Genomic DNA, 24,097 nt, shown 5'->3' with positions numbered 1-24,097 from the left:
TCGCCGTCGGCATCACCTAGTCCCTATTTCTATTCAAATATCCACCCATTGATGGCTATGCAAAATAATATGTGGTCATATCCATGGTCATTTTTGCAAAATACTCATCGTCCTGAGAAACCACCATTTTCCTATATCGCTCTAATTGCTATGGCCATAAGCAGTGCACCCAATCAACGTTTAACCCTAAGTGGAATATATAAATTTATAATGGACAAGTGAGTAAAAAAATGATTTAAGTTGAACATTTGTATATGAAGCAAGAAGACAAAGGTGTAGTTGTTTCACTCTGCGGTTATATTTTACAATTTCTTGACAAATAATTGTAAGATAGTTAAAAAAAAATTCAAATATTAATTATGTGCGGCTGTAAACCGTCCCTTCGCGAATATTTTTTTTTCCATAGCCAAAAAAAAATACAATTTGGCCGAAATTTAAAAATTTTTAGTTTTTTTTCTCGCAAATCTATTTCGTTCCCCTTCAAAGTACTCCCCGGCCGCAATACATTTAACGTTTTGTTAATTCTTATAACAATTGTTAAAGTTAATTTGCAATGTGCATAGCTATTCCCGTTCACAACGATTTGCCCCGGAGCGGTCGCATGATTTTGCTAAAAAACCAGGAGCTGGATCTGGCAATTAGAGCGGAAGTGGATAGGCTAGATTTTTTGTCGAAAAATTCCAGAATACTTAGTGTGGCATATCAGTGTTTTGGCATATCATTCCGGCTTTTTTGTATCCACCATCATACAGGGTGACTGATATATTATGGAACAAAGTAAAGCGCTATAGTTTTGCAATACTTTTTTTTTAATTTTATTGTTAAAACACCAAAAAATCGGCAATAACATGAAATTTTAGAATCAATTTAGATTAGTCCGAATTGGCTACTTTTGGCTCAAATTAAGGGGTTCAAATGGCCGATAAACCCATCAAAGGGCTGCACCAAAGTATCTCTGCGGTATTTTTGCCCATTCACGGGACATTCTCCCAAAGCGCAGTCTTGAGATGATCTACACTTTGATATTTTTTAATGGCAACCTTTTTCTTAAAAATGACTCAGGCGCTAAAGCCCAACAGATTGAGAACCTCCTTTTGAAAGGCATTCAGTGCTATGGTGCTGAGTCCTGTTGGAGTGTCCATTGTTTGTTTTCCCAGGGCTTCAATAAGACACTTACCCGATAATATTCTGGCATCGGTCATTACGGCAGCGTAATGACCGATGGCCAATCGAAGTGTAAATTTGCTGCTGACTTATTTGGCCAGTAAACCCGATCATTTTACTTATTCACAAACTACTCAATTTTGAATGGCTTCTCATCGGAGACAACCAAATTCGGTAACTGGTCACTAACAGTTTTTTGTGCATCGAGGAGCACTTTTTGGAACTTCAATGGCTTTAGTCCAAGCTCATTTTTCAATATGTGTTGTATCGTGGTATCCCAACAAATAAATTTGGAAGTTCTTCCAAAGGCACAACTTTAAAAGCACTTCCAGAAGATGCTCTCCCAATTATGTTCTATATTTTAAGTACCCAGGAGGTTCCTTTAATTCAATTTTTTATAACTTGTTTTTTTTTATACTTTTAATGGGTAATTTAACCTTTTTTTCCTTCAAATAGGTTAAAAGCATAGTAAGAATTCATAAAATGGTACAAATCATTTAAATTTTGTCGAAAAAAATGCTAAATCCGATCTGAAAAAATTGTGAATTTTTGAAAATATTTTTGAGGTCTAACGTTTCCGACGAGAATCCATTAAAAATTATAAAAAAAATATAAAAATTATTTATTTGACAAAATATCACAGATTTTTTTTTAATTTACAACCAAAACATTGAATTAGGATCACACCTAAAGAAGTGCTGGAAATTCAGTGCAACGGCTGTTGAAATGGAGGACTTCCGTCCTATGACAAGCCCATGTTAAATTCATCGCTTTTGCGTAAATTTTGCACCATTTCCGGATCCAAAAAGAACATTTTCACTACTTTTTTGGCGACGCTTTTTTTGCTGGGATGTTTAGCTCTCGAGCATGTTTTCCACCAATGCCAAGTGGATTTTTATACCCTCCACCATAGGAATTGTAACACATCGAAATATTGGTCTAAACCCCCATAAAGTATATATATTGTGGGTCGTGGTGAAATTCTTAGTCGATCTAGCCATTTCCGTCCCTATGTTGAAATCACGCAAACTTCCGAACGAAACAAGCTATCAACTTGAAACTTGGCACAAGTAGTTGTTATTGATGTAGGTCGGATGGTATTGCAAATGGGCCATATCGGTCCACTTTTACGTATAGCCCCCATATAAACGGACCCCCAAATTTGGCTTACGAATCCTCTAAGAGAAGCAAATTTCATCCGATCAGGCTGAAATTTGGTACATGGTGTTGGTATATGGTCTCTAACAACCATGCAAAAATTGGTCCATATCGGTCCACTTTTACGTATAGCCCCCATATAAACGGACCCCCAAATTTGGCTTAAGAATCCTCTAAGAGAAGCAAATTTCATCCGATCAGGCTGAAATTTGGTACATGGTGTTGGTATATGGTCTCTAACAACCATGCAAAAATTGGTCCATATCGGTCCATTTTACGTATAGCCCCCATATAAACGCACCCCCAAATTTGGCTTGCGATTGCTCTAAGAGAAGCAAATTTCATCCGATCCGGCTGAAATTTGGTACAGGGTGTTAGTATATGGTCTCTAACAACCATGCAAAAATTGGTCCATGTCGGTCCATTTTTACGTATAGCCCCCATATAAACGGACCCCCAAATTTGGCTTGCGATTGCTCTAAGAGAAGCAAATTTCATCCGATCCGGCTGAAATTTGGTACATGGTATTAGTATATGGTCTCTAACAACCATGCAAAAATTGGTCCACATCGGTCCATAATTATATATAGCCTCCATATAAACCGATCCCCCGATTTGGCTTGCAGAGCCTCTAAGAGAAGCAAATTTCATCCGATCCGGCTGAAATTTGGTACATGGTGTTGGTATATGTTCTCTAATGACCATGCAAAAATTGGTCCACATCGACCCATAATTATATATACCCCCATATAAGCCGATCCACAGATTTGACCTCCGGAGCCTTTTAGAGGAGCAGAATTCATAAAATGGTACAAATCATATAAATTTTGTCGAAAAAATGCTAAATTCGATCTGAAATAATTGTGAATTTTTGAAAATATTTTTGAGGTCCAACGTTTCCGACAAGTGTTAGAATCCATTAAAAATTGTAAAAAGAAATATGAAAATTATTTATTTATTAAATTTACATCCAAAACATTGAATTCGGATCACACCTAAAGAAGTGCTGAAAATTCAGTGCAACGGCTATTGAAATGGAGGACTTCCGTCATATGGAGGACTGCGTCAATTTTGCACCACTTCCGGATCCAAAAAGAACATTTTCATTACTTTTTTTGACAACGCTTTTTTTGCTGGGATGTTTACCTATCGAGCAAGTTTTCCACCAATGCCAAGAGGATTTTTATACCCTCCACCATAGGATGGGGGGTATATGAACTTTGTCATTCCGTTTGTAATACATCGAAATATTGGTCTAAAACCCCATAAAGTATATATATTCTGGGTCGTGGTGAAATTCTTAGTCGATCTAGCCATGTCCGTCCCTATGTTGAAATCACGCAAACTTCCGAACGAAACAAGCTCCCGACTTGAAACTTGGCACAAGTAGTTATTATTGATGTAAACCGACCCCCAGATTAGGCTTACGTAGCCTTTTAGAGAAGCAAATTACATCCGATCCGATTGCAATTTGGTACTTGGTTTTAGTATATGGTCTCCAACATTGATGCAAAGATTTGGATTTAGGAACCTCTTGGAGGAACAAATTTCATCCGAGCCGGTCATTAACAGTCATGCAAAAAATTGACCCATATCCTCAGATTTGACTTCCGGAGCCTCTTGGAAGAACAAATTTCATCCGATTCGGTTGATATTTGGTAAATGGTGTTAGTGCATAATTATATATAGTCCCCATCATTAGCGTAGCTAGACAATTTTCCTAGGGGGGGCTATAGCCCCCCTAGCTAAAAATTTATAGACTGAACTTATAGGTTCAATTATTGTTTAATTTCATAAAAAAGAATACAAAAATAGACATCAAAATAATATATAATAAAGCAACTAAAAGTAGTTCCACACTTTTCCCAGCAAAAAAATTGGGATTTGTTTTAAAGGCACAACTTTAAAAGCACTTCCAAAAATGTCCTCACAAAGAAGTTAATTATATTAACTACACAGGAAGTTTTTTACTTCAGTTTTTTTCATATTTTAATGCGTAATTTTTGTTTTCTTTTTTCAAATAGTTTAAAAAAAAGAGTAAGAATAAATAAAATGGTAAAAATTATTCAAATTTTGCCACAAAAATGCTAAATCCATTATAGAAAAATCGATAATTTTTGAAAATATTCAAACAAGCGTTAGAATGCATTAAAAATCATAAAAAAATATAAAAATTATTATAAATTAATGTTTCTTGAAACTCGAGGTCTTTATAAATATTTATATAATTCTAACAAAAGATCGACCAAAAATCAAATAAAAAACGAATAAATAAAAATTATTTATTTGGGAAAATATCACACAATTTTTGACCGGGCTTCGGCCGGAGTTTAAGTGATATAAGTGGCCAGGCTTCGGCCGGGGTCTAAGACTTTCTCTTAGGTGCAGAATCCAAAGTGGGATGTCGCGAATATAAACTGACTTATGTGGTTCCCCTACTATTCAAAAGATAAATCTGCTTTATACACTATAATTTTGCTTTGCATACTTTTAGGCGGCACATGTGTCCACTGACTATATTATGGTAAAAAAGGAAAATTGCTCATAAACGTAGGATTCGACTCGTAAACCCGATTCTATTTTTAGGATTTGGAGGGAAATTTTGATTTTTTTGGGGGTGGTCCCAATTTAAAAGAAAAATATATATCTTTTTAAGTGAATTGAAACGCTATTTTTTATTTGTACATGTATCCACGATAAATAAATAAAGGACATATATATATAAACGCTATTTTGAAAGCTTCTAATATTTTATATTTTGATTAATTTTAAAATGACAATGAATTGTAATTAGAAACATTGACAACTAGTCTCTACAAAAGCCTTCGAGGCGTAGGGAGGAAATATCTTAGAAATAGTAAATTATTGATTAAAATAAATAAATAATAAGTACATACAGCCGCAAGTTCGGCCAGGCCGAATCTTATGTACCCACCACCATGGATTGCGTAGAAACTTCTACGAAAGACTGTGATTTAGTCCATACATGGTATATATTAGACAATAAAGTTATGTATAGTTAAGTCTACAAATAATTACGAATCGATATGGACTTTTTGTACGTAGAGAGCAAGAATTAAAATATGGGGGTCGCTTATATGGGGGCTATATACAATTATGAACTTGATATGGACCAATTTTTGTGTGATTGGGGATCGATTTATCTGAGGGCCATATATAACTATAGACCGATATGGACCTAGTTAGGCATGGTTGCTAACGACCATATACTAGCACAATGTACCAAATTTCAACTCACTCGGATGAAATTTGCTCCTCCAAGAGGTTCCAAAACCAAATCTCGGGATCGGTTTATATGGGGCTATGTACGATTATGGACTGATATGGACCACTTTTGGCATGGTTGTTAAATATCATATACTACCACCACGTACCAAATTTCAAGCAGATCGGATGAATTTTGCTTCTCCAAAAGGCACCGGAGGTCAAATCTGGGGATCGGTTTATATGGGAGCTATATATAATTATGGACTGATAGGAACCAATTCCTGCATGGTTGTTGAATACCATATGCTAACATCACGTACCAAATTTCAACCGAATGGCAAGAATTTTGCTCTTCCAAGGGGCTCTGGAGGTCAAATCTGGGGATCGGTTTATATGGGGCCTATATATAATTATGGACCGATATGGACCAATTTTTGCATGGGTGCTTGAGGCCATATATTAACACCACATACCAAATTTCAACTGAATCAGATGAATTTTAGTCTTCCAATAGGTTCCGGAGGTCAAATATGGTGATCGGTTTATATGGGGGTTATATATAATTATGAACCGATGTGGACCAATTTTTGCATGGTTGTTATAGACAATATACTAACATCACGTACAAAATTTCAGCCGGATCGGATGAAATTTGCTTCTCGTAGCGGCCTCGCAAGCCAAATCGGGGAATCGGTTTATATGGGGGCTATATATAATTATGGACCGATGTCGACCAATTTTTGCATGGTTGTTAGAGACCATATACTAACACCATGTACCAAATTTCAGCTGGATCGGATGAAATTTCCTTCTCTTAGAGGCCTCGCAAGCCAAATCGGGGGATCGGTTTATATGGGGGCTATATATAATTATGGACCGATGTGGACCAATTTTTGCATGGTTGTTAGAGACCATACACTGACACCATGTACCAAATTTCAGCCGGATCGGATGAAATTTGCTTCTCTTAGGGGCCTCGCAAGCCAAATCGGGGGATCGGTTTATATGGGGGCTATATATAATTATAGACCGATGTGGACCAATTTTTGCATGGTTGTTAGAGACCATATACTAACACCATGTACCAAATTTCAGCCGGATCGGATGAAATTTGCTTCTCTTAGAGGCCTCGCAAGCCAAATTTTGGGGTCCGTTTATATGGGGGCTATACGTAAAAGTGGACCGATATGGCCCATTTGCAATACCATCCGACCTACATCAATAACAACTACTTGTGCCAAGTTTCAAGTCGATGGCTTGTTTCGTTCGGAAGTTAGCGTGATTTCAACAGACGGACGGACGGACGGACATGCTCAGATCGACTCAGAATTTCACCACGACCCAGAATATATATACTTTATGGGGTCTTAGAGCAATATTTCGATGTGTTACAAACGGAATGACAAAGTTAATATACCCCCCATCCTATGGTGGTGGGTATAAAAATAACCGGTCATAACCGTACACGCAAAGAAAAAAAACGTTTGGAAAACGTTTTTCTTTTGTTAGAGTTTTTTGAATTGCTTCGAAAAGTATACACTTCTATCACCAAAAAAATTCGTTTGGTACAAAATTTGTATTTTTTCAATAAATTTCAATAAAATTTTAAAGTTCATAGTAAAAAGTTAATATAGTAGAATGTAATGTTGAAAATGTTTTCGGAATCTTCCGACCATATCTGGAATATATGTAAAAAAAAAAGTTGGACGAAGCAGGGATCAAACCCACGACCCTTGGCATGCAAGTCGGACGTAGCAACAACTGCTCCACGGTGCCCAACTAAATGTATTTTTCTGTTAAATAAACTTTGTTTAATCGGGTCGTGGGCGCCGCAAGCTATGCTATATAAATATAACTTATATGAGTAATTGTCTTTTGATGACAATAACGGCTACATAGCTCAGTGGATAGTGTGTTGGCTTACGAATTGCATGGTCCGCGGTTCGATTCTCCGTCCAGGCGAAAGGTAAAAAAAAAATTTAAATTTATAAAATCGTATAATTTCTTCTACATTGTTTGTATTACAGAAAAAGGTGGTAAGAAATAAAAAACTTCGTGAAAGTGAGAAAGATGTGAGGGAAAATGCAATTAGCCAGAAAAAAATTTTTTGAGTTAGTCTTTATGAAATTGTTATTACATCCTGGAAAAGAATAAACGTTTATCACAAAAAGTATATACTTTTCTTCCAAATACACTTCGTTTCAACGAAAAGCAAATGTGAAACGAACTTTGTTTGTCTAAAATTTCGTTTGGGAGGAAAGAATTATTTTTGCGTGTAATATTCATTGTATTTAATCTTTTTGAATACATAAATCCAAAATGTAACCATGAGTATTTTTCATATTCACCTGTGAAACAAACGAACTTTGTACGGAGATAACTTAGTAGAAAGAGAAGAGAACAGGAGTTTGTCAAATAAAATTTTATATCAGAAAAATGAAAAACAAAACCCGTGCTTTTAGACTCATAACATATTACAGTTCTATTTAATCGAAATTTTTCTAATCATCATCTTTCCCATTCCAGATTTCCTTATTACCGTGAAAATAAACAAGGTTGGCAAAATTCCATCAGACACAATCTATCACTTAATGATTGTTTTGTTAAAGTACCTCGTGATAAGAATACAATTGAAGATAATGACAGTGCCGGCAAAGGAAGCTATTGGATGCTAGATGCATCGGCAAATGATATGTTCGAACAGGGTAACTATAGACGTCGGCGAACAAGGAGGCAAAGACAATGTCTGAAAACCGGAACATTACTGGGAGAAAGTTTCAAAGTAAGTTAAACTGCGAGAAATTTATCTCTGATTCTACATAGCAATTTCATATAATTCTAACTCTTGTAGGCTTCCGAACAACAAGCAAATTATGGTGATCAATCAATGGCCGATTCCTCTGGCAATTTGGATTCCATGTTCAACATTAACTCTACCAACTTATGCCTGAACTATAGCGATCGCATAACCGAAATGCATCGACAATATTTGGCCTCAATAGCTCCATTCAATATTCTCTTCGGTAATCCAGCAATGGCATCGAACGCCAACAATTCTCCCTCAAGACAACACAATCAAGAGGATCGCACCCTGCCCAATTACTCCAGAAATAATTCTCAATTATCGACGCTTCCTGCCACGCCCTCATTACATGGATCAACGACTTCATATGCTGATATTGAATCCCTAGACTTTTCCCGTGATACACATTCGAACAGTAGTTGTTCTAGTGATCGCATGCTGACTCAATCACCCAGTGCGTTTACCCCAACCTGCTCTTCGTCGAAGATCGTTTTGAAACAAGAGAAATGTCCAAGTCCTGAAATTGTTGGTACGACGACAAGCAATAAAAGTCCAATGGCTTTTAGTATTGAAAATATTATAAGAAAAGACTGAGGACAGTGAGGACACTATAAATATCAGGGGGCCTGCTGTATTTTCAATGTGTGATATAAAGACAATACTTAGATGTACTTTATTATGTTAAATATCCATATACATACTTAGATTGTTTCTTTAAGAGTTAAAAATTAAAAATAAAATATATTGTAATAGAAAAAATATTTTGTCTTAGGTATACATAAGTTTTTCATATAAAAAATTTAATTTCTTTTAGGATTTGGGGGGATTTATAAAATGTTTGGGGGTGGTAACGAATTAAAGTCCTTTTCGCTCTAGGACACTGCCAAAAGATGGTTTTTATATAAAAATTTAAATTTTTTAAGGATTTGGCGGACTTTTTGATTTTTTGGGGATGGTCACGAATTAACCTCCTTTTTGCTCTAGGACGCTTAGTTTAGAAGATATGAGCAAAAGAAGTTTTTCATATAAAAATTTGGAATTTTTTTAGGATTTCGATGGAATTTTTGGAATTTCTAGAATGCTTAGTTTATCAGATATGAGCAAAAGAAGTTTTTCATATAAAAATTTTGATTTTTTTTTGGATTTGGAGGGAATTTTTTGAGGGTGGTCACGAATTAACCTAATTTTCGCTCTAGGACGCTTAGTTTAGAAGAATAAGCAAAAAAAGTTTTTCATATAAAAATTTGATTTTTTTAGGATTTTGATGGAATTTTTGATTTTTGGGGTCGTTACGCATTATCCTCCTTTTGGCTCTAGGACGCTTAATTTAGGAGATATGAACAAAATAACGTTTTCATATCAAAGTTTTGATATTTTTAGGATTTCGATGGAATTTTTGATGTTTTGGGGGTGGTCACGATTTAACCCCCTTTTGACTCTGGGACGCTTAGTTTAGGCGATATGAGCAAAAGAAGTTTTTCATACAAAAATTTAGATTTTTTTTAAAGGAATTGGATGTAATTTTTGATATTTTGGGAGTGGTCAAGAATTAACCTCTTTTTCGCTCTACGGCGCTTATTTTAGGAGAAGTAAGCAAAAGAAGTTTTTCATATAAAAATTTGGATTTTTTTAGGATTTGGAGGGAACTTTTCATTTTTTGTATGTGGTCACGAATTATTTTGGGGGGATTTTTAAAATTTTTGGTGGTGGTAAGGAATTGAAGCCCTTTTCCCTCTAGGACAATAAGTTTGGAGACATTGCCAAAAGATGGTTTTTATATAAAAATTTCAATTTTTTTAGGATTTCGATGGAATTTTTGATTTGGGGTGGTCGCGAATTAACTTCCTTTTGGCTCTAGGACGCTTAATTTAGGAGATATGAGCAAAATAAGTTTTTCTTATAGACATTTACATTTTTTTAGGATTTCGATGGAATTTTTGATTTTTTTGGGGTGGCCACGAATTAACCTCCTTTTGGCTTTAGGACGCTTAGTTTAGGAGATATGAGCAAAAGAAGTTTTTCTTATAGACATTTAGATTTTTTAGGATTTCGATGGAATTTTTGATTTTTTTGGGGTGGCCACGAATTAACCTCCTCTTGGCTCTAGGACGCTTAATGTAGGAGAGATAAGCAAAAGAAGTTTTTCATATAAAAATTTGGATTTTTTTTAGGATTTCGATGGAATTTTTGATTTTTTGGGGGTGGTCACGACTTAATCTCCGTTTGGCTCTAGGACGCTTATTTTAGAAGATATGAGCAAAAGAAGTTTTTCTTATAGACATTTAGATTTTTTAGGATTTCGATGGAATTTTTGATTTTTTTGGGGTGGCCACGAATTAACCTCCTCTTGGCTCTAGGACGCTTAATGTAGGAGAGATAAGCAAAAGAAGTTTTTCATATAAAAAGTTTGAATTTTTTAGGATTTCGATGGAATTTTTGATTTTTTGGGGGTGGTCACGACTTAATCTCCGTTTGGCTCTAGGACGCTTATTTTAGAAGATATGAGCAAAAGAAGTTTTTCTTATAGACATTTAGATTTTTTAGGATTTCGATGGAATTTTTGATTTTTTTGGGGTGGCCACGAATTAACCTCCTCTTGGCTCTAGGACGCTTAATGTAGGAGAGATAAGCAAAAGAAGTTTTTCATATAAAAATTTGGATTTTTTTTAGGATTTCGATGGAATTTTTGATTTTTTGGGGGTGGTCACGAATTAACCTCCTTTTCGCTCTAGGACGCTTAGTTTAGGAGATATGAGCAAAAGAAGTTTTTCATATCAAAATGTGGAATTTTTTAGGATTTCGATGGAATTTTTGATTTTTTAGGGGGTGGTCACGAATCAACCTCCTTTTTGCTCTAGGACGCTTAGTTTAGGAAATATGAGCAAAAGAAGTTTTTCATATAAAAATTTTGAATTATTTAGGATTTCGGTAGAATTTTTGATTTTTTGGGGGTGGTCACGAATTAACCTCCTTTTGGCTCTAGGACGCTTAATGTAGGAGAGATATGAGCAAAAGAAGTTTTTCATATAAAAATGTGGAATTTTTTAGGATTTCGATGGAATTTTTGATTTTTTGGGGGTAGTCACGAATTAACCTACTTTTGGCTGTAGGACGCTTAGTTTAGGAGATATGAGCAAAATAAGTTTTTCATATAAAAATTTAGATTTTTTTAGGATTTCGATGGAATTTTTTGGGGGTTGTCTCGAATTAACCTCATTTTGGCTGTAGGACGCTTAGTTTAGGAGATATGAGCAAAAGAAGTTTTTCATATAAAAATTTGGAATTTTTTAGGATTTCGATGGAATTTTTGATTTGTTGGGTGGTGGTCACGAATTAACCTCCTTTTGGCTGTAAGACGCTTAGTTTAGGAGATATGAGCAAAAACAAGTATATACGGCCGTAAGTTCGGCCAGGCCGAATCTTATGTACCCTCCACCATGGATTGCGTAGGAACTTCTACTAAAGGCTGTCGTTCACAATCGAATTACTTGGGTTGCGATAACACTTGACAAAATTTTCTATAGAAATAAAAACCTGACAAAATTTTCTATAGAAATAAAATGTTGACAAAATTTTCTATGGAAGTAAAATGTTGACAAAATTTTGTATAGAAATAAAATGTTGACAAAATTTTCTACAGAAATAAATTTTTTACAAAATTTTCTATAAAAATAAAATTTTGACAAAACTTTCTAAGGAAATAAAATTTTGACAAACATTTCTATAGAAATAAACGTTTGACAAAACTTTCTATAGAAATGAAATTTTGACACAACTTTCTATAGTAATAAAATTTGACAAAATTTTCTATGGAAATAAAGTTTTGGTAGATTATTTTTGGCGATATGGACCAATTTTTGTTTAATAAGTCATCGGCTATATATAACTAAAGACCGATATTGACCAATTTTTACATGGCTGTTAGAGGCCATATATTGACAAAATGTACCAAATTTCAACCGCATCGGATGACTTTTGCTATATATAATTATGGACCGATATGGACCAATTTTTGCATGGTTGTTAGATACCATATACTAACACCATGTACCACATTTCAACTGGATCGGATGAATTTCGCTCCTCCAAGAGGCTCCTGAGGTCAAATCTGGGGATCGGTTTATATGGGAGCTATATATAATTATGAACCGATATGGACCAATTTTTGCATGGTTGTTAGAGGCCGTATACTAACATCAGGTACCAAATTTCAACAGGATCGGATGTATTTTGCCCCTCCAAGAGGCTCCGGAGGTCAAATCTGGGGATCGGTTTATATGGGGGCTATATATAATTATGGACCGACATGGACCAATTTTTGCATGGGTGATAGAGACCGTATACTAAGACCACGTACTAAATTTCAACCGGATCGGATGAATTTTGCTCCTCCAAGAGGCTACGGAGGTCAAATCTGGGGATCGGTTTATATGGGGGCTATATATAATTATGGACCGACATGGACCAATTTTTGCATGGGTGTTAGAGACCGTATACTAAGACCACGTACTAAATTTCAACCGGATCGGATGAATTTTGCTCCTCCAAGAGGCTCCGGAGGTCAAATCTGGGGATCGGTTTATATGGGAGCTATATATAATTATGGACCGATATGGACCAATTTTTGCATGGTTGTTAGAGGCCGTATACTAACATCAGGTACCAAATTTCAACCGGATCGGATGAATTTTGCTGCTCCGGGAGGCTCCCCAAGCCAAATTTGGGGATCGGTTTATATGGGGGCTATACGTAAACGTGGTCCGATATGGCCGATTTCCAATACCATCCGACCTACATCAATAACAACTACTTGTGCCAAGTTTCAAGTCGATAGCTTGTTTCGTTCGGAAGTTAGCGTGATTTCCACAGACGGACGGACAGCCGGACAGCCGGACAGACGGACGGACATGCTTAGATCGACTCAGAATTTCACCACGACCCAGAATATATATACTTTATGGGGTCTTAGAGCAATATTTCGATGTGTTACAAACGGAATGACAAAGTTAATATACCCCCATCCTATGGTGGAGGGTATAAAAAGTTGTTCATATAAAAATTTTGATTTTTTTTAGGATTTATATGGAATTTTTGATTTTTTGGGGGTGGTCTCGAATTAATCTGCTTTTGGCTCTAGTACGTTTAGTTTTGAAGATATGAGCAAAAGAAGCTTTTCATATAAAAATTTGGATTTTTTTAGGATTTGGATGGAATTTTTGATTTTTTAGATGTGGTCACGAATTAACTTCCTTTTGGCTTTAGAACGCTTAGTTTAGGAGATATGAGCAAAAGAAAATGTTCATATAAAAATTTGGAATTTCTTAGGATTTCGATGGAATTTTTTGGGGGTTGTCACGAATTAACCTCCTCTTGGCTCTAGGACGCTTAGTTTAGGAGATATGAGCAAAAGTTTTTCATATAAAAATTTTGATTTTTTTTAGGATTTCAATGGAATTTTTGATTTTTTGGGGGTGGTCACGAATTAACCTCCTTTTGGTTCTAGGACGCTTAGTTCAGGAGATATGAGCAAAAGAAGTTTTTCATAAAAAAATACAAATTTGGATTTTTTTAGGATTTCGATGGAATTTTTGATTTTTTGGGGGTGGTTACGAATTAACCTCCTTTTGGCTCTAGGACGCTTAGTTTAGGAGATATGAGCAAAAGAAGTTTTTCATATAAAAATTTGGAATTTTTTAGGATTTCGGTAGAATTTTTGATTTTTTGGGAGTGGTCACGAATTAACCTCCTTTTGGCTCTAGGACGCTTAGTTTAGGAGATATGAGCAAAAGAAGTTTTTCATATAAAAATTTGGATTTTTTTAGGATTTCGATGGATTTTTTGATTTTTTGGGGGTGGTCACGAATTAACCTCCTTTTGGCTCTAGGACGCTTAGTTTAGGAGATATGAGCACAAGAAGTTTTTCATATAAAAATTTGGATTTTTTTAGGATTTCGATGGATTTTTTGATTTTTTGGGGGTGGTCACGAATTAACCTCCTTTTGGCTCTAGGACGCTTAGTTTAGGAGATATGAGCAAAATAAGTTTTTCATATAAAAATTTGGATTTTTTTAGGATTTGGGGGGATTATTAAATTTTTCTGATTAATAACACTAGTTTACACTGAAAATGTACATTTGATGAGAGGTGACTTTGTAGTTTTATCTGCTGAATTCGAAAAAATTTTAATTTTTTAATGGAATAGTTTTGGAGATCCCGTTATTTTTAGTTTTTCGCTCTTTTTCACTAAACAAAATATATTTCGAGTTAGAAATGTCCGATTATATCGTTGTTGGAACTTAAATGAAAGGTATTGAGATGACAAATAATCGTGTATAATTGGATCTGTGATAAGTTAAATCGATGCAAAAAGGGCAAGTTTGGAGTGGCCCTTTTCCGCCGGAAATGTACAAACCATTGAAGAAAAATTTGTTTCTCTTTATGGTCGTTTAGATGATACTCTAACGGAACAAGTCCAATCATGCAAATATGAGCAACTCACCCACACAAAAATGCCACTCGACCATTTTTGTGTGGGTTAGTTGCTCATATTTACATGATTTGACATCGGATAACTTTGTCATTTTCGGTCGTTTTTCTTCTCGTTGGTCTTATTACTTACGTTAGAGTAACATCTATACGACAATGAAGGAAACTATTTTTCTTTCAGTGGTCTTTTCCGGTGGAAGAGGTTCATTATTCCTCATCTCAATACCAGATATAATTGGACATTTCTAACTCGCGATATAATTTGGTTATTAAAAAAAGCTTAGAAAAACTAAAAATAACTTGATATCTTGATAAAAATTTTAAATTTTTTCGAATTCTGCATATCAAAATGAATAAGAAAAGTCACACCTTGTCAAATGTACATGAAAAAATTATATTTATTTATACTGGGACACACCGAATATACATTTATGTTTCACCGAATTTTATAAATTTAGTACATAATAGCAAAGATTGCAACATTTGTCTTCGATTCAACCGGTATTATTTGTCTACGCTAATTTAGCCATTCAGAGTTGTATAGAAGTATATGGGGGGAATTTGCTACACCCTGTCTTCCCTATGAGGTTTGTGTCTTAGTTGGAATTTTCCAACACGTCAGAGTCGCATTGAGAATTAATGTTTGAGTTTGAATAGCCATCATCTAGACGGTTTCACTTGAAAATGTCGTCATTAATTCCTTTAATACAACATCTTGCTATTGAGAAAAATATTTTTAGAAATATGTATATGTCTTCTTTTAAACAAAATTGCGTCTCATTAGTCTTAGTACGAGTAATTGATTTTATATATGGTTTTAGGTTAACACTTCGTAATACTCGGAAGTGACACTAGGTTAGGTTAGGTTAGGTGGCAACCCGATATATCAGTCTCACTTAGACTATTCAGTCCATTGCGATACCACAGTGGTGAACTTCTCTCTTATCACTGAGTGCTGCCCGATTCCATGTTAAGCTCAATGACAAGGAACCTCCTTTTTATAGCCGAGTCCGACCGGCGTTCCACATTGCAGTGAAACCACTTAGAGAAGCTTTGAAACACTCAGAAATGTCACCAGCATTACTGAGGTGGGATAATCCACCGCTGAAAGACTTTTTGGTGTTCGGTCGAAGCAGGAATCGAACCCACGACCTTGTGTATTCATTTCATTGCAGAATTTTGAATAAAAATTTTTGTTTACATTGAAACCTCTCAGAAAGGCACAGCCACGATCGACTCAATTTTATTTTGGGAGGTGTCCATTTATATAAGAGTTTGTTTGAGAGGTTTCGCTGTGTATTCAAAATATATTTTCTATGATTATATACCCTTGTATTCGATATTCTACGTTTTTATACCATCAAGCACATAGTGGTCAGGGTATAATAACTTTGATCTGCCAAAAAATGTGCCTACCAGAAATATTGATTTTAGACACCATAAAATATATACCGATTGACTCTGAATCACATCCTGCCTCGATCTAGCCCTTGGTGTCCGTCCGTCCTTCCGTCCATGTATTTGGTGTTCGCAGGATTACGGTCCGCAATTTTGAACCGATTTCGATGATTTTTTTTTGCTGGATAGCTTGTGAAGCTCTAGAGAAAAGTTTGCGTGCGTGTGCAATTATCTTTTACCGTTTGCAAGATATGGGCCCTACAATTTATTTTTTTTTTTGCAAAATGTTGACAAAGTGGGGTCAGTATTTGGAAACTAGAAGCTGTGTTTTTAAGTGGATTCGTAATTTCTTTTCTTCTTCTTAAATGCATTCCTTACAAAATTCTACGAATCCTAGAAGAAAAAAATGTGTACCCACCCATGTGCTTCAGATAAAAAGTTGTAAAGTCCACAAATTATAATTTCAAAAAAATATCGAATTTTGACCATTTTTTTTGGAAAAAAGCACATATATTCTTTCTGTCGCAATATTTTTTTTTTATAGATTTCTCCCAATCTTTTTTTACTTTTTTCTTATAGGCGACCATATAAGGATACGTTTTAAGCTTTCATCGGTCATTTTGGTCAAGTAGTATATGAATTATTCTCCTCCCAAAAACAGCAATTTTTCAAAAAGAAAAAATTTTGTTTTCAAAAATTCTCATTCGACAAAGCACCGATTGCTAAGCCGATCTGTTTTCTAAAAAGTCCTATGTGTCCACTAAATTTTAAGAACATTTCTTCTGGGTTTTTCTTTTTATTGCACATTCAACGCAAATATAATCCATTGCAGAAAAAATTCATCTGTCTTTCGATTAGAAGTCAGAAAAACAGTGTATCACGTGTGATAACTGATATGTGTGAAAAATGCATTTTGTAGTGAGACCCAGAACAGCCACCCTCATTTACATGTAACCAATAAATAACGTGCCTATCGGTTTTAGTATAGAATGGATTTCTAATACCTCCAGGGGTTTCATTCATTTGTCACAATTATCGAATTCCCATGAAAAGGAATTTGATCTAAACTTGAATTCTTTGTAGGCTTATTCCAATTAGCATCGCTTACAATTAGCTACATAATTTAGCTTAATAGATAAATGTTGATGAACAAATACTGTAATACACAAAAAATAAGATTGAAGTTACCCAATTCATTATCCCTCATATGTTTCGATTCCATACAGGGGGGCCAACACCACAATTTAACTTTACATTGGCTAGGTAAAAAATCACTCTTAAAATCTCCCATGAATTAAAACAAAATAAATTTAGGTGTTGGTTTCTCTGTAGTCTATATTTAAAAGGTTCTTCTTAAAGCCTATATGATTGTTTATTCTGGTTTCTTGGCTTTTTTGACTTGAGGAGCCTTTTGGGAACGCATCACAGCGGAAGCACGACGCAAAGCAGCCTGAAATAAAACAAAAAATATCTGTGGTTAATACCAGTTTCCACTACGACGACACCAACACAGTTGCTGAATGTGAATGTTGGACATCAGTAAAAAGTTTTCAACAATATCATTCAGCGATCTTGGTTGGTAATTGAAATAGAAAATCATCATAATAGTAATATAATTAGAACAAAAAAGGAGAATTCTTCGAACAAGACTTACTTGGGTCAAATCCTTGCGGTATTTGTTGTCGGTCAAGAGATTTCTCAATTTCTTCAGTGACCTTCTGGGACCAGCCTTCATGTTAACTTTGACGGTGCTCTTGGCTGGGCGTTGGGCATATTTACCCTTCTTCATGACAACGGTGAAGCCCTTTTTGTCAGCAGCGGGAACAACACCGAGGGTCTTCTTGTGCACGACACCACTGTAGCGATAAGAACTGACATTGGTCAAGTTGTTGGCTTCCTAGAAGAGAGAACAAAAAACAAATTTAGAGAAAATTCCATATGTAATGAATTAAAACGCTAGTCTTTCAATACTCTTTGGAAGCATTTATTTGTTTTGCTCAGGTTTGAGAAGGGTTTTTATCACGTGGTAATCAACTATCATTGTGAATTCAAAGCATCATCGACACAAATTAAAGCTTCCAAATTCCAAATACATTTTCTAGATCTCGTCTAAAATGGTACTTACAGTGCTGAATGGTTTCTTAATATCACGCTTCTTCAACAAGAAAGCATTGTTATTGCGGATGATCAACCAGTTAAGGTGCGACGAAGTGGCCATCTCAAGTCTGAAAAAAAAATACAGAAATACGAAAGAAATTAATACATATCAATTTAACGAATTTTTTATTGCAATCAGTTGTTTCATTAAATTTCCAGTCAGTCTTGGGTGATGAATATAGTCTTCAAGAACTCTTCTGCCTTTCAATTCATCATGGAGAAATTTAATAAACCATTATATTTCATTTCACGAAATATTTTCTTTACTTTATTCATTGAAGTTAGCACGTGTAGAATTTATGGTGCAGATATTTACCATTATATTTTTGATGTACTCCGGCTGCATGGCTTGGCATTATGGTCTTGGAAAAATACTATGTACATGTATTTTCAATATGGTTGCCTCTTAGCAAAATTTTACACGTGTTAACTCAACAAATTCACGGGAGTAAATAAAAATCTCACCTTTTGTCGGGGACTGCGATGACAGAAAAGAAAAAGGAAACATCATGGCGGAAGCAACAAAGCCATTGAATGAAGTTGGTTGCAGTTGATTAAACTTCAGAATGGGTTAGGAAGTGTTCAGAGTGATTTTCTTGTCGAAGAGTTGTATTTTCTGTTGAACGCATCCAATATTTTGATATACATTAAAAAACCCTTTACACATTGTAGTTAAATTAATCAACAAATCAGCGCTTAAAACATTGTTTTACGCTTGGAATTCAAAATTGAGCTCGACCACAGAATCGTCTTCGACATTCGGTTAAAAATCGATAATCACTCTTCGGCGTCAAGAGTCCGATTAATCGAAACCAAAGCTTTTTAAATTATATAGGTCAAAGTTCTTCAAATGGGAAAAAATGTCCAATGAAATTGAGAAGAGTACAAACAGTAATGAGCAGCAACAATATAATATTTAAGCGCTCCACCGACCAAAGTCATTTTCAGTTTCCAAGTTGTACAATAAGAACTTATTGAGCACAGCAGTTTCCTACCGTTGGCGAGAATTCAACACAAGTGAAGTTGAAATTTGCAAGATTGGTAGACATACTTGTTTAGTACAATACAAATTCATCTAGAAAAGGAAACCAGCTTGTATTCACAGTTACTTTTTTGAATAAAATAATTTCCTAATAATAATAATTTCCTTGTCAGCATATCAAAGTTCTATTTCATCCTCATCACTACCACAGAATCCTAAGTGACACTACAACAATCGCAAACTGTGATGGGGAAACGTTTCAAAAAGTACGAAATGTACATGAAAGTATTCACTACCCTGCCAACATTTTTTGAATTTGACGGCGCTTCTGAGAATCCCCACCACGTCGAAAACAGTCGTATACGATATCCAAAACTCCTCCCAAAAGCGCCGTCACTATTGAGAAGTTGTACAACACCAAGTTACTACAAAAAAGTATGGTATGAGTGCAAATATTAGGTGCCTTTTTTAATAAATTTAGAACAACGCCAATAAGAGCCCCTTCAAACAACCAGAAAAAGTGAATTTAAAAAGATAGTTGTAAAAGAATCATTGTGGTCAAGTAAAACTCGATATTTATTAATTTGATTAAACATTTATAAATTCTTAAAAATACAACATTTATACCACTATCACAACACATTTAACATAATTTTTATACCCTGCGCCACACTGTGGAACAGGGTATTATAAGTTAGTGCATATGTTTGTAACACCCAGAAGGAGACGAGATAGACACATGGTGTCTTTGGCAATAATGCTCAGGGTGGGTCCCTGAGTCGATATAACCATGTCCGTCCGTCCGTCTGTCTGTGAACACATTTTTGTGATCAAAGTCTAGGTCGCAATTTAAGTCCAATCGCCTTCAAATATGACACATGTTCCTAATTTGGGTCAGAATAGAACCCTATTGATTTTGGAAGAAATCGGTTCAGATTTAGATATAGCTCCCATATATATCTTTCGCCCGATATGCACTAATATGGACCCAGCAGCCAGATTTTTATACCGATTTACTTGCTCGTACAAACATAACACTTAGTCGTATAGTCAAGTGTGCAAAATTTGATTGAAACCGGTTCAGATTTAGATATAGCTCCCATATATATCTTTCGCCCGATATGCACTTATATGGCCCCAGAAGCCAGATTTTTGGCCGAATTTGTTTGAAATTTTGCACTAGGAGTACAATTAATAGTGCAGTTAAGAGTGCAAAATTTGATTGAAATCGGTTCAGATTTAGATATAGCTCCCATATATATCTTTCGCCCGATATGGACTCTAATATGCAGAGTTTTGGCCCAATTTGGTTGAAATTTTGCACAGGTAGTAGATTTAGCATTGTAGCTATGCGTGCCAAATTTGACTGAAATCGGTTCAGATTTACACTCATATGACCACAGAGGCCAATTTTTAACTCCGATTTAGTTGAAATTTTGCACAGGGATTAGAATTAGCATTGTAGCTATGCGTGCCAAATTTGGTTGAAATCGGTTCAGATGTAGATATAGCTCCCATATATATGTTTTTCGACAAAAATGGTCAAAATACCAACATTTTCCTTGTAAAATCGTCAAAAAGTTGTAAAACTGACTCTAATTTTCCCAAGCTTCTAATACATATATATCTAGCGATAAATCATAAATAAACTTTTGCGAAGTTTCCTTAAAATTGCTTCAGATTTAAATATTTTCCCATATTATTTTACTAACATTGTGTTCCACCCTAGTGCATTAGCCGACTTAAATTTTGAGTCTATACATTTTGTAGAAGTCTATCAAATTCTGTCCAGATCGAGTGATATTTTAATATATGTATTTGGGACAAACCTTTATATATAGCCCTCAATACATTTGAAGGATGTGATATGGTATCGAAAATTTAGATCTACAAAGTGGTGCAGGGTATAATATAGTTGGCCCCGCCCGACTTTAGACTTTCCTTACTTGTTTTCATTAATAATAGAAAGATGTTGATTTACAAGAGACAAGTTACATGTTGCAGCATCTATCAGCCAGTATTTTTATTCACGTAGGAGGCAGCGTGTCTGTAAAATATCTGAAACACAATCACTTTATTCCATTTGGGAAGTCAAAAATTGTTCACCAATGTACCTTTCATAATTTCCCTGCCAGCATTTCAAAGTTCCATTTCATCCTGTGTGTTTTTCCGTTGAGAGTTAGATATCGTATACTGCTGTTTTTGACGTGGTGGGAATTCTAAGGAGTGTCATCAATTTAAAAATTCATTTCAAAAACCAAATGGTTATTTGTCTATTTTTAAGTAATTTTAGGGAAAGAAATGTTTCTGAATCGATAAGTTACGTTATATTACAACCGTCACATTTTATAATTTTTTGGGCAAATAATCCAAAGCAAAAACTGAATAATTTATTTTCTTTAAAATTAATTACTTAAGAAAAATTGCCGTTAAAACCATACTGACGCTATAATGCGCTCCTATTACCGGCCTTTATACGTTTTTACTCTTATTATACGTGTTATTCACAAAAAATCGTTATTGTGATTTGAAAGCACAATTTTCCCCGTTTTTTGCTTTTTTTCAACGCCGTTAGTTTTTCTAACCCGGCTTTATTCCGTACGCCATTTTTTCGACGCCGTGAGTTTTTTTAATCCGGCTTTTTTCTTCTTCGATAATAATTAATTTAATCGATAGCAATCACAAGTTATCGATAAATTTGAGCTGAAATAAACATCAACATTCGGAGAACACGTGCATTTTTATTAATTATTAATATCCAATAAAATGGATATTGTCAAGGAAGTATTAGAGAAACAACAGAGGGAGTTGGAGAAGTACAAACCCATCACAGTAGAGAAACATTTGGAATGTGAATTGGATGTTGGAATGATGCTTCTATCAGATATAAATGACCTGGATGACAGTGAAATGAAGTATGTTTGAACTAAATTTATTATATTTATATTGTAAACACCACCTGTGAACATAATTTGCATTCCAGAGAAAATAGGGAAAACTATTTGCTTAACTTGACCCGCGACAATACACAATTACTTATAAACAGTATCTGGGAACTGCCGACTGAACGTGTGGATGAATGTATTGTTGCTAAATTACCGGCACCAACAACTACATTGCCACGCTTACGCAAGGTTCCAGGACCTAAACCCATGACCAAGTGGGAGAAATTCGCTAAGGAGAAGGGAATTACCAAGAAAAACAAGGAGAAGAAGGTCTATGACCAAACACTTGATGTAAGAACATTGTAGTTTGTATGTGAGGTGATGTTACTTATTGTGGTATATTTGTATTTGTGTAGAAATGGGTACCTACTTATGGCTACAAACGAGCTGAGGCAGAAAAACAAAAAGAATGGGTATTGGAAGTGCCCCAAAATGTTGATCCAATGGAAGATATGTTCAAAAAGAAACTTGACTTGCGTAATGAGAAGGTGGCTAAGAATGAAATCCAGCGAATGAGGAATATTGTAAGAGCCAGAAAGGAAGAAGTTCCTCGTAGTGGTTACCTAGGGGTTGAGGCAGCAACATCCAATCAACTACTAACAGCAGTAACAGTGGCTAAAGCTTCCACAGCATCAGTAGGCAAATTCCAAAATAAATTACCTAAGGAGAAAGAAGCTCGTGGTATTGGTGTAAAGGAACTGATTCCAGGTTCAAAACGCAAGGCATCACACGTCGGTGATACACCAGAGAAAGAAGCTAACTTAGATCTTATTAAGAGTGTCCTAAATAAGAAGCCTAAAATTGATATTGAAAAAGCTATTTCATTACAAAAGCAGGATGATCGTCTAGAGTAAGATGGATAATTACGCAAAATTTCCACCTCAGTATTTTTAATAATGAAATGTGTTTTTGTTTTTCTTGCAGACGAGAAGCCAATCCAGATCAAGGTAAATCGAAGGGTAAAAAGGGTGGTAAGAAAGGCAAGGGAAAGGGTGGCAAAAAACCTAAAGGAGGCAAAGGTCAAAGAGCGCCAGGCAAAAAGGCTGCTATTGGACGCAAACGAAGATAAAGCCAATCGTAGGAATATAAAAAAACTTGTAAGCTAAGAAAACACTATTCTGTTTTGATATCAGTAGTTATAATTAAAACAAAAAATAAAAATTAGAAATTCACCGAATCTATTTTGTTATAAATTTAGATTGATATTTGACAAACAAATGAACATCTTGTTGTAATTATTCTATGCTACATAAGACCTAGCTTCTCTCTATATCTGTTACCCGATATGCAGTTATGACAAGAAAGGGCAACATTTACGATTGAATCTGAACTTGAACTTCATTATGATTTTGATTTTGCTTTCAATAGATATCAACCAAAAAGTGTGATGTTTGAGGGAAATATGTAAGTATTCAACCCTAACAAGTTTTCTTACCTTTATTACGTTAATTCTAATGTGCGTTTTTCAGAAACATCTAGTGAATTGTTGTTGTAGCCCCTAGGATATTTACGTATGCACAAATAATGGAAAATAGCATAAGGCAAAACATTTATATTAGGTATGACATTTTAATCGTCTGTATTCAGTTGGGGGAAGCGTGCTGCTTCTACTGGATGAGTCTAGAGTGAAGTAGCTATAAGGTATGTTGTGTTCGCAGGAAACGCAAATGTTTTGTGATCAGCGTTGCTACAATCATTTTTTAATTTGGCCCAAAATTTTTCCAAAATTGGATCAAAATTCGTACTAGCGGACCATTTTCCAAATTAAATTAATGT

The 24,097-nt window shown here is 35.1% G+C and overlaps 3 protein-coding genes and 1 non-coding gene across 4 annotated transcripts; 2 read left to right on the top strand and 2 right to left on the bottom strand.

The window, feature by feature from the left end:
- Nucleotides 1-3: 3 nt before the first annotated feature.
- FoxL1 (Forkhead box L1) lies at nucleotides 4-9,114 on the top strand (the record flags this gene model as incomplete). Its single annotated transcript, XM_075308517.1, is given in 3 exon segments — nucleotides 4-218; nucleotides 8,077-8,332; nucleotides 8,402-9,114. Coding segments are annotated over 3 exon segments (1,017 nt in total), but the record flags the coding sequence as incomplete, so codon positions are not given.
- Nucleotides 9,115-17,546: 8,432 nt separating this feature from the next.
- Nucleotides 17,547-18,992, bottom strand: RpL28 (ribosomal protein L28). Its single transcript, XM_075308516.1, has 4 exons — nucleotides 18,860-18,992; nucleotides 18,363-18,462; nucleotides 17,892-18,134; nucleotides 17,547-17,687 (listed from the first exon to the last, which is right to left on the bottom strand). Exons 2-4 carry the CDS (start codon nucleotides 18,453-18,455, stop codon nucleotides 17,610-17,612), a joined length of 414 nt encoding a protein of 137 aa, XP_075164631.1. The 5' UTR covers nucleotides 18,456-18,462; nucleotides 18,860-18,992; the 3' UTR covers nucleotides 17,547-17,609.
- Nucleotides 18,546-18,620, bottom strand: LOC142237336 (small nucleolar RNA CD11). The gene has a single exon (XR_012722470.1). It is a non-coding gene; the product is annotated as a small nucleolar RNA CD11 (small nucleolar RNA).
- Nucleotides 18,993-22,062: 3,070 nt separating the features above from the next.
- Nucleotides 22,063-23,498, top strand: LOC142237156 (ribosome biogenesis regulatory protein homolog). The gene is made up of 4 exons (XM_075308514.1): nucleotides 22,063-22,291; nucleotides 22,360-22,612; nucleotides 22,678-23,171; nucleotides 23,246-23,498. The coding sequence occupies exons 1-4, from the start codon at nucleotides 22,143-22,145 to the stop codon at nucleotides 23,388-23,390; spliced, it is 1,041 nt and encodes a 346-aa protein (XP_075164629.1). The 5' UTR covers nucleotides 22,063-22,142; the 3' UTR covers nucleotides 23,391-23,498.
- Nucleotides 23,499-24,097: the final 599 nt, after the last annotated feature.

This window comes from Haematobia irritans, chromosome 4 (genome assembly GCF_050003625.1).
Source record: "Haematobia irritans isolate KBUSLIRL chromosome 4, ASM5000362v1, whole genome shotgun sequence".
NCBI lineage: Eukaryota > Metazoa > Arthropoda > Insecta > Diptera > Muscidae > Haematobia > Haematobia irritans.
Note: the sequence above shows the minus strand (reverse complement) of the source record. Positions and strands in the feature narration are given on the sequence as shown.